The sequence below is a fragment of the Myripristis murdjan genome, chromosome 3 (genome assembly GCF_902150065.1).
Source record: "Myripristis murdjan chromosome 3, fMyrMur1.1, whole genome shotgun sequence".
NCBI classification, from domain to species: Eukaryota; Metazoa; Chordata; class Actinopteri; order Holocentriformes; family Holocentridae; genus Myripristis; species Myripristis murdjan.
The window spans coordinates 8,652,514-8,663,937 of record NC_043982.1 but is presented as its reverse complement, the minus strand read 5'-3'; the positions used below and the strand labels follow the sequence as shown (position 1 = coordinate 8,663,937).

At 40.9% G+C, this 11,424-nt stretch overlaps 1 protein-coding gene across 2 annotated transcripts in view; it reads right to left on the bottom strand.

Moving 5' to 3' along the window:
* Positions 1-5,442: 5,442 nt before the first annotated feature.
* sbf2 (SET binding factor 2) overlaps positions 5,443-11,424 on the bottom strand; it is a 120,609-nt gene continuing 114,627 nt past the window's right edge. For both annotated transcript variants that reach the window (XM_030078238.1, XM_030078246.1), the window contains 4 exons: positions 10,236-10,426; positions 9,093-9,180; positions 8,837-8,968; positions 5,443-6,831 (listed from right to left, as the gene is read on the bottom strand). In XM_030078238.1, the coding sequence (XP_029934098.1) occupies positions 6,733-6,831; positions 8,837-8,968; positions 9,093-9,180; positions 10,236-10,426 (510 nt within the window). In that variant the 3' untranslated portion in view covers positions 5,443-6,732. The remainder of the gene's footprint in view (positions 6,832-8,836; positions 8,969-9,092; positions 9,181-10,235; positions 10,427-11,424) is intronic.

Here is an 11,424-nt window from a genome sequence, read left to right as displayed (position 1 = left end):
GCACAAATACTTGTTGTAGTAGCTGTAATGGTGTTTGATATTTTGTTGTTTGAAAATTGTTCCCCTTTACTGGTGGGCACGTTTCCATCAGAGGAACACCAAATGTAATATAACTTATAATTATTACTTTTTTTTTTTTTTTTTAAATTTATTGCGAGAGGGGGCACCCTGGAGGACTTTCAGTCTTTTTTCCTATGTGAAGGGCAGACAATGGGCCACTCCTTCCTTTCATATTGGGCTCTGCACAGGACACTTTAGACATGCTGTTTCAAACATGGGGGCACGTGTCCGCCAGTGCTTTGAAGTGTCTCTTCTTTGAATATTTTAAACATCTTGACTTGTGCTGGACTGTATTTGGATATCACTGGTATTGCCTGCATTCCTCCATTTCTTCACTATTTCTGTTATGCTGGTTTTATGTATTGTTTGTGTTCTTGTGTGATTTTTCAGTTCTTTCAATTTTTCATTTTTTCCCCCAATTTTTTCATTTTTTTTTTTCATGTTTTTCATTCTTTTCTTTTCTTTTCTTTTTTTTTGGTGAAACTAATCATTCTCCTGATGAGAAGTGATCTTTTTTCCACTATGGGATCTTCCTGGCTAAATAAAGGATGCATTTGAATAAGATAAATTAAAAATAAAAGAATGACTATGATATTTATAAACCATGTAAATTTCACAATTTAAGGCATGCTTTTAAATATTAATGATAATATCGTGATATGTTCTCATCACTCTGTTATAAAGAGTAAGAAAACATTTATATACTACTTACAAAGGCTTTATCATGTTACTGGTATGACTGTGTCTAAAAAATGTCATTATGCCCCGATAAACAGGAAGCTTCTTTTTAATCTAGTCGGATTGGAAACATTAAATTTATGTTGAATTCTTGTATGACTCATGTCCTCCCTAAGCATGAGTGCACCATGGGAAACCAGCGCTCTGCACACAGTGGCCAGCAGGTGTCATCACACACACACTGCATGCACAGGACATGTGTGTTCAGCTGACAGCAGCAGGAGTGAACCACTGTGTCGGTGCTGCAGGCCCATGTGGCGGCCTCCAGCAATAAAACTCCAGGACTCTCACAAATGCATTCTTCTCTAGTTAAAAGGAATTTTGCATCTGTCAGAAACCATTCTGGGTATTTTTCACTTTTCCCTGCATGCTCGGTGCACCTTATAGTTGTCTGGGGGCTCTGTCTGTTTCCGCCACACAGTCAGCCATGTGAGGATCGTGTCAGTGACTCCAGCAGAGAAAAATGCATGGCTGTGCACAGCTAGTTAGAGCCTCCCTGGGCTCTAAGTGTCCTCTGTGCAGCCTTTCAGAGGGGACGTTTAGTGCAAGCCAGACGCAAGTACTGGATGTTCATTGCGAGAGCCGTGTCCAGATGTTGCCTGGTTCTTGTTGTAGTTTTCACTCTTTAGTCTAATTGGTTGATAGATGAATTCAGATTTTCAAAAGCATTGCAGCTGCATGCCTATTTGTATGATCAATATGGAGAGAAATATGACTTCATAGCCCCTGTTTTCATAAAATTCCCCTCCAAAAACTGATGAAACACCTAAAAACTCATCTCTGATCATCAGTACTGTATATATAGAATTTTTTCCTTCATACCTCAAAATGACTTACATATAATTCTGCATTAAGAGTGTGTGGAGCTATGAATATGCAAATACTCCTGCCTGCTCACACACTGGCTCAGAACTTGTATTTGATGAACCTATATATATATATATATATATATATATATATATTTTTTTTTTTTTTTTTTCAGTTAATCTCTTAATTACACTGATATTGTTCATGTGAAGTATTGTTGATTTTTTGGTTCCCTACGTTTATGACATCATGAACCCTGACTGTCTGAATCCGTCTTCCTTGGTACACTGCAGCTTCACAGTGGAAAAACTGCTTATTTTGCTCCTGATATGTGTTATAGCAAATGAAAAACACCACATGCACATGTTGGACATGGACATGTATTTCAAGACATGTATTTCAAATGCACATGACACACTGTGTAAACAAGACAGCTTTGGAGATTCTGTAAGGTTTATTGTTTCACTTTGATGGAGCTAGGCTAATGACTCCTATAGACTTTAAGTCTTTATGCTAAGCTAAAATGAAATGCTACCCACAGGAACTGAACCACTGGATGTACAGAGGTGAAAATGATATCTAGCATCTTGTCTCAGTCTGGGTATGACAGAAAAAAAATATTTTGCGCAAAAGTATTCTTTTAACAAGGTTAAAAAGTTGATTTTCCTCAGAGGGGGTCTTTAAAACAGGGATATTCTGAATAAAGTTAAAGGGACCCTATTACAAGATTTCAGGTTATATCCATATGTCCATATATTTTTTTTTTTTTTTTTTTTTTTTTTTTATAGCATTTCTACTTTATTTGACAGTCACAGTAGAGAGAGAAAGAAAATATAGGGGAGACAGATGGGATGGCATGCAGCAAGGGGCCTCAGGTCGGATTTGAACCCAGGATGCTGCCCCCTCCCCGAGATGTTCAGACTAACCCCATGCGTCACAACTGGATGTGATTCTGATTGCCCCCACTACAGAACTGTAAAGAATATGAAAGCAAAGCCACACAAACTGAGTGATACGGGACCTTTAAAGCATTGAGTTGCACAGTTGGCGCGGTGCACATGGCACGCAGGAGCCTGGGCTCGGCTTCGCCACCTCCACATGTCAAAACAAATCAGGATGTGCAACAAAGGACCACTATTCTCACACATACACCTCACCTTTGCAACACCTTCCCCACCCTCATGCCTCAGCGAGTGAAACGAGCCAAAAAAACAATATCATCGCTACCTGAAACTATCGGTTGTAGGTGCTTGTTTGTCTTGCCCTCGCCAGCCAACATGCACAATGAGTGTCTTGACTTTCAGGGGGGTAAATAGTCCCAAGCCAACTTAATTTCTGCCGTATTAGGAGAGAGGGAGCGGAGCTGGATAGGAAGAAACAGTTCATCTCAAGTTCAGAGTGTCAGAGGAGGAGATAAGAAGCTGCATTCATACACCAACATAACATCAGCACCACTCCGGCTCCTCTATACTGGTGGCTGACAGATAACATCACACACACAGAGACACACTGGCCAATTCACTGAGCTAACACTTTAACCAGGAATGCAGCTCGCCACCAAAAAGATAATGTCATTCACACGTCTCCTTTTATGGGCTTGTTTGTTTGTATGATTGGCACCAATTCAAAGCGCTGCACCCCTTGACTTTGTCTTACACAATGGAGTTTGAATCTGATATGTTACTATGTTACAATTAAATAAACTAAACAGCTACAAAATTACATATAATAAACAAGCCAGTGACTAATAGAATCCAGCAGTAGGATTAGACAATCACTAACACATGCAGGAGAGCAAAAAAAAAAAAAAAAAAAGTATTAACTAGTGTAAAATAAATAGATTTGCTGCTCACATTTCTCTTATACGAGGTATTTATATCCAAGGATTTCTGAAAAATGTGCGCTCTTTCTCTTAAAGACTATTCTCAGCCCTCACTGTTGAGGAATGGGATGTTTTTATCCCCGTGGCTTAATTGCGCAAGTCTTGGCATACCAAAAATAAGGATATCTCTCGCTGTCTCACCCTAACCCCCATGTGTCCAAGAGGACCTTAATGCCCGTGACCAATTCATCTGTCTCCTGTCCAACATATCCTCATCTAAATAGATTTGAGAATGGGAACATTCTTTGGGATGGTGTGCTGGTGAATAAATGTCTGGCAGATGCCTGTTTTCTGGGTGAGATGTCTTCCCACAGTGACTTCACAGGCCCGAGTGTTTCACATGGTTGACTGGACCCTGGGTTTAGTCGGAGAGAGGGGTTGCGGGACACGAATGCTGGAGATGGAAAAACACCATGGCTCAAATGGCTTCAGACAAAACACTCTGTAAGTGGGTTAAAGAAAAAGTCAACACGGCAAAGTCTTGTCATCCTCTCCCTCCTGCATGCACACACTGCCGCCACCACCGCAAAGGAGAGACTGACTGTCGCTAGCAGCTTCAAGTCACACGAGGAATATTGCTCCTCTATTCATGGATGAGCGGGCGGAGTCCGGATAAGATCATCTGGAGCCCAGAGCCCACTTGATTCATGCATTTCGTTCATTTCCAAACAAGAGATCATCATTTGGGAGCTGTTGTGTTGAATTTTGGAGCAGGTGCCCAAGTGAGGGGGCCACAGCTTTCTGAGGCTGGGGTGAGTCAGCCCTGCATGCCCGGGCCACTCTCACACTGCCCACGTTTGCTAATTCACGCAGGAAATGAAACTGGGACTCATCCCACATTGGGGGGGCTGCACCGCCACAGAAGGCCAATAAAATAAATCTGTCCTGCGAGTATCATCTGTCGCGGAACAGGAATGCTTTTTGGCCTATGGACAAACAATGCGACTTTTATTTCAAATTTAAATTCTCTTGGAGAAGAAACATTGGTGATGGTACATGTTCAAGATCCAAAACCAAAAGTAAATAGAAAACTACCGTCTCGACTTAAGGAAGCAATGAGTCTAGCCATGGCATTCCACACAATCCAGTCGGAAATGACTGGTGCTGCATCCCTTCATTCACGGGCAGAGCTACTAATCCCCGTACCGTAGGGACGAGGCTAAATATGGAGTTGACTGCCAGAGAGGGTCTGCCCAGATGTTGGCCTGCTGCAGCTCTCCACCTGCTCCCAGTGCAAGGCCAGCTGGGAGAACATGGCCAGGAACAAGCCTCCTCCCTTAATCTTTTGCTCGGCTCCTGACCCTCTGCTTCCCATTCAGAGACAAACCTACTTAGGACCGCAGGAGTCCCTTTCCGTCCCGCCAACCAGGCGCCACAGAGCCTGTGTTGGGTTTCTAGCCGAGTCCCTTATTCATTGTTGGCAAGTGAAACATCCATCCTCATCCTCTCCAAGCCTGGCTCTGAGCAAAAGCCAAGCGTTTGCGGTGGTGTCTGCTTACCTTTCATTGAGAGAGGGTCTCTAATAAAGACGAGGTGTTCACAGGAGGCCAGAAAACGTGGCTATTACAAGTGGCTTGGGTTTTCTTCCTGTATCCTATGACCCATTGTATAAAAATGAGCCATGAGGCATTTCATGGTGAACTTGTGACATCCCAGGAAACATTACAATACAGGCTGTGTTGTTGGGATATCTGCAAGTTGTGATCACTGATGCCAAAGCATGTTCTCATCCCAGAACTTAGTTACGTGACATTTAGTAAGGGTATGTTTCAAGTGGAGGTGGTGCACTTATTTACAACTTAACCTAAGTATTTCCTATCAGGCACACAGCAGCTTACTGACACTTTATGGCTGTGCACGACTGCAGTGCAAACATATGATGGAAAAACTATGAGTGCAATGAATAAGAATACTCTGATATCCACTTGGTAAAACAAGGACAAGATTAACAGGGGTAGTTTCAAGTATGTCTGATTTATTTCCAAAAAAAGAAGAAAAAAAATTAGTGTCACCACAAATCAAGGTACAAAGATACAGTAACATGTAATTTTTCCAAAAAAGCCTCTGAAATGAGTTCCAGATAAGACAAGGACTGTTGAAAATCCACGTTGTCCTACTGATATATTCATTTACTTATTTAAAAGCCCTTAAAAGACACAGAGCCCGTTTGGATAATCTGAAAAAATAAAAATCAAAAAATAAAAACTTGACATTTGCCATTTCCAAGACAAAGGTTCATCATAAAGAGGGAACAAGGTATTTGCACAAATGACGATACATTAAAAAAGGATGACTTGTTGGTCACATTACAGTTAAGGTTAGAAAAGCATATGTATGTTCAGTACATATAAAACGAAATGTCACACGACTATTTACAGAACACATTAAGCCACCACAATTAACCAAAGAGTTACACTTTTAATAAAAAAATAATTTACATTGCAAGAGACAAACGTGTTATCCATGAGTCAAAAAACATTCACAATTTTTAAACAAAATAGAGAAAAACATCACTTTTTTAAATAAAAAAAATGTCAGGTAACTCTTTTGAACTTTTACTGTGCAAACTCTTTCCATTTAATCTGTCTTGAGGAAACATCATATGTACATTATAATGTAATGCCTTTAGCCTCGCTGTCTGCATCTGTTAGAAACTCTGTTTGATAAGGAGTGCATATTTTAGAGCTAAGTGCAAACAAATTGCCTCATCGTATTGTGCATTAAAATCTCTGAGTTTTTGGCGGTTCATACTTCTCCTTAAGCAGCAATAACTTTTCCTCATAGTAAAATATCTCATATAAATTCTCTTGTAGGCTATTTTCTATATTTAATAATTCCAAAATTGAACCCACAGTTTTGAATGGCCAGTGATATTGCTTTGATCTATTTACAGCTTAAGAACCTTGTCTTGGTACTGCAAGCTTATCAGAACTCTCTGGTCCCTGCTGCAGGCACGGAGCGGGCAGCTGACAGCAGAGACAGCGGCACGCTCGCCGACTCAGACCACAGCCGACATGCAGAATGATAACAGCCTGACGAGCTGAGAGGCGGCTGACAGAGTGGATGGATGGACAGCGTGTGGGACCGTCCTCCACCACCAGGCACTTATAGTTCACTGTGGTCCCCATGGTGACGTCATCTGAAGTCTGAGTTGAGTGGTAGGCAGCGTCTCTGCTCCCGGCCGCCTGACAGGACCGACGTCTCGATGCTGCCGTGCCCTGACCTCGGGGGCCCGGGGTCACAGCTCATGCATCAGAGATGCAGCTCTGGATCTTGTCCATCCACAGCTGGGCGTTGGGCGCGTCCGAGGCACAGAAGTTGTACACTCGCTTGCTGGTCTTCAGCTGGAGGGACATTAGTCAGCAAAAGGTCAAATGTGGACTGGAGGCATAGCACATTATGATAGAACATCAAACTAATGATGAAACCAGAGACTCTTTCAAGGACCGCACCACTGATTTTGAATGTTTGGCCTGTTTACTACAATTTAGCCACATTTTACATTGCAACAAATCATTTTGCAAATCATGTTGAAGGGGGGGGGGCTAAAGATTTCACATCATGTTATCAAAATCCCTATGCAAATTGGGATTTTTGGTTGAAACAGCCACCGTATAATGTTCTGCTTCTGTGCCGAATGAAGTGTCACCATTCATAAAGCACCTATTTCACTCCGCCCAATTTCAAGTCATCAAAACACAACAGTGCTGCTGCTTTTAGGAAAACTAATATGCAGGAGTTTATTACAGTGATGGAATACCGGTGTGGAGAAAGTTTGAAGTCTCTGAAAGTTCATTTTCATCGCATAGTGGAATGAATGGAAACCGACAGCTGGAGAAAAGGAAGGAAACATGATCTCGCAGTTCTAAAATACGACTGTTTGCTTTGAGAAAAGATTCACCGAAAAGTGAAGATTATACATTTTGCAGATTTCAGGCTAAACATGCAGAATCCCTGGTAAGGTCCCATTTTGCCAGGCAAAGTTGCAAAAAACATCCAAAAGTCATACATGAGAAAAAGCAAAGATAAAATATTGCTAAATATGTCTGTGGTAAAAGTGAAATTCAGCCATAAAAATATTACTAAAGTATCTGATACTAAATGTACCTAAGTATCAAAAGTATAAATTACATTCTGTCCCTCTCTCTCTGTGTCTCTCTAAAATAATTTCCCTATAAAAAAATATTCCAAGCTTTACTTGGCAGTGCAACCTCCATTATGCTGCAAATAAGGAGACATTTCCAAAATAAAAAACAAAAAACAAAAATAATATAGTTCTTTTCTCAAGTGGTCCCATAAAATGTAAAATTTACAAGATATTCTGCATCCCTAAACTGCACAAACATCATTTATTTAATAGATCTTTAACAAATACCAATTAAAAAAAAATTGTCTTTGCTCCATTCCTTCTTCTCCCTGTCCCTTCATGCTAAAGTCAAAGGTCAGTTACTTTTTGTCCCAACATGGGCAGCTGGTATTGCAGCATGGCACTAAAACAATAAAACAGAGTAAGAACAGCAACAAGTCTCTCTTCTGTCTCTTTTACCTCAGCAACCACTCAACACCAATCAAAAAGAACAACAACAACAACAAAAAATTTGGACCATGGGCTAAATTTTTTTTCCCCCAAGGGTAGTGAGGTCATTTTTTACATTTTGAGTGGTCACTGTGGCTTATTGTTTGTGGTCAGGGTCAGGCACAAGTTAGTTTTGGCTATGATTGGGAAGAGGCTGTAGAGAATGAATGCAAGTCAACTAGGTCATGCCTTCGCCATCCTAGGAAAATAAAAATCACATCTCGGATCAATGGCTCTTGACAGCTTCTTAATAGCACATGACTTTAGTTTGTAGTGAGTAATAAAAGTGTTAAAGAAATTGTATCAGAATAAAAGTACACATTTTATTCTGAAAATATAGCAAAGTAAAAGTGAATTTATCAGAAATATAAATACTCAATTAAGGAACAAAAATGCAGGAAAAACAGATTTATCTTTACTTTGTTACTTCACAACTCTGTTGCCAGTTGTTGTCACGACGATGGCGACTATAAACAATAGAGATTTTTTTGAACATAACAAAACTAAAACGTCAACTCCATGGCGAGGAGTAAAGCCAACAGTCATTGTCTCCTGTGGGCTCGTCCTTGCCTGGGCTTGCAGCGTTGTTATTGAGCTGCTGTCCTCAGCTTGTACATGAGTCACAAATATCAAAGTTGAGTGGCTGCCAAAATCTGAAAGTGTAATTGCTCAGATGCTGAGAACATGTTTTGCATATACAGTGCTGCCATGTTTGGCTTCTCAGGTTTTCCCACTGTCATCTGAGTGAGCGCCTGTCTCCTTCCAATACTCACATCGAAAAAGGCCTTTTCGCTGATGTGTTTGGGGGCTCCGATGGTGGGTGCAGCTATCATCACGGACTCCACCTCTGCCAGGTCGATGTGGCCTCTGCAGTTTGTGTCCTCCCCGGTGTCATAATACCTCAGCTGTGAATCATCATAGTAACAATACGTATTGTGGAAAAGGACAGTCCCACACTACATAAAGATAATAAAGAGGCTTTGGAAACCGTGTCAACTTGCACACATCACTGCACTGCAGCCTACTGACCTGGTGTTTAGTGACGTCCAACACAAACCAGCGAGGCTTCCAGCCTTTCAGCAGTGCTCCACGCTTATACAGGATCCCCTCGTAAGACCTGGGAAACAGATCCAACAGTATTTAGACCGTGATGCATTTTGGAAGCCCTACCGCTGTGCTTCTAACTCCTTGTATTACAAATGATACGGCAGCAGCGATGTTCATTTTGATGTTTTATTCATGAATTCATTTTCACTGCTCGCTTATTTCGATTCAGGGTTGCTGCGGGCTAGAGCCTCACGCTGGACAGGCTGCCAGGCCTTTATCAAAGTTATGAACAATATGTTTGTCTGCATCACAAGAACACTTAAAGATCTTCAGCATTCTTTCAACATGGTGTTCCCATTTCAAAGTGCCAAATGTGCTTTGACAGATGGAAGTCATTTTAAATTAAGTAACTGTATTTGTTAAAGGGCCATTAAGGACAAGAAAGTCTTTCCAAGGTCGCCTCAAGTCAACTATACACTCGATTTGTTTCAACTTATTTCTCTGAGCTAGCGAACCACCAGCCAAAAAGCTCTGAGTCACACACCTTTTAACTTGGTACTTCTGAAAAGAGTTAAACTATAGTAAAAGCGAGGTAATAAATAAATAATTACATAACTAGATACAGCACATGAGATCCATGTCTATAATTTAGCTGCAATGAGGGACAATGATAATAAAATAAAAACATATTTGCACAGATTTAGCCAATAAGACAGTACATCAGAATGATTTAGAGGATCGTGACATCAGAGAATATCTTAAAATAAGTTCTTCCATGTAATAATATCTTTGTCTGTCAAAATATTATTTGGTCTGTGGAGGGTGAGGACCTCTTACAACAGAATAAATAAATTTTAAAATATGCACGGTCGATTTTATCACTGCTCATCTGCTAAAATATGAAAATATCCTCCTGTTACAGCCTGGAGACTGTGCTTTGACCTCATAGTAATTGTAAACTTCCACACTCTTTGTTCACCGAGTACACAAAGTCCCTACAAACATGACACAGCATTCCACTGGGCTGCGTAATTTTCCAAAACGGAACTGTCCCTCGGCAGCAGTTAGACATTAACCAAATCTGGGCTTCCCGGCAGTGTCGTGTTGCAGGGGGCGAGGACCCACCTGTTCTCCTCGCTCTTGGGGGTGAACTGATTATAGAGAGTGGCGGCGCGGCGGTTGATCCCGTTGGCCGTGGTGGGGCTGTGGTCCTCGCCCAGCCCGCTGTCCGGCAGGTGCAGCATGGAGCGCCGCTGGAACGCCTGCAGGCTGGAGGTGGGGATGAGGCCGGAGATGGACACGGACTGCTTACGGAGCTGCAACGCGCGCACACACACAGACACACACACACACAATGACAAACTGCGAATGTGTTTCTATCCATATATCATTAAGAAAAATGTCTTCTGCAATTTCAACATCTGAAAAATACAAATGACTGTGTGCAGAGCTGTGGAGCTTAAGTCGATTGACAGAGGATTAATCACTTACAACCCTGGAGATTGAGTCATCCTTTTAGTCAAAATGTTTTTGCTTACAGCTTCACATATGCTAAGAATCACCTCCCTTTTCTTACTTTCATCTCATTACAAAGTGCAAACGAACAAAACTAGATAAAATGTAGGAAGGAGGCTGTCTGACACACTGATGGAACCTGCAAAAGCGATTTTATTCATTTAAAAAAATTAAATAAATCAATGGAATGGTAAATAAAAAAGTGTTGAGTCAATTCATGACAGTTTGATTGGCTCTTCTGTGTGAGGTCGAGAGAGTTAAGAGTTAAAAGTTAAGAGTGCTTAATGTTTGACATAAATGATCATTGCTTTAGTGTATCTGTGTCTTGTCAAGTTGTAATGAGCGTGGATTTTATTGTCTTTTATGCTTTATATGCACTTGTGCTGCACAATCAGTTGCCCTTCGGGGACAAATAATGTTGAAAATTGAAGTTGAAAGATGATTAGAGTAGGGAAAGAATTTGAGGACATCACTTTGAGCTCTGGAAACCTGTGCTAGGCATTGTCCCTAGTTTTAACATTTTAGAGATGAAATACTTGATCGAAAAAGCAAAAAAATAATCAACAGATTAATCAACAATAAAAATATTTGTCAGCTGCGGCCATTATTCTGTACTGGAAAAATTAAGATGCCTCCTAACACTCTATGCCAGCAGTCAATATGGGTGAGTGGGTGCCATTTTTTTGTTTTAAACGATGGATGTCTCAGTTCAGAACAAAACTATTTTCAAAACATTCATCATTCACGATGTATAGCACAACCTTGGGAGTATTACTGCGATAATACCACAGTTTCATTC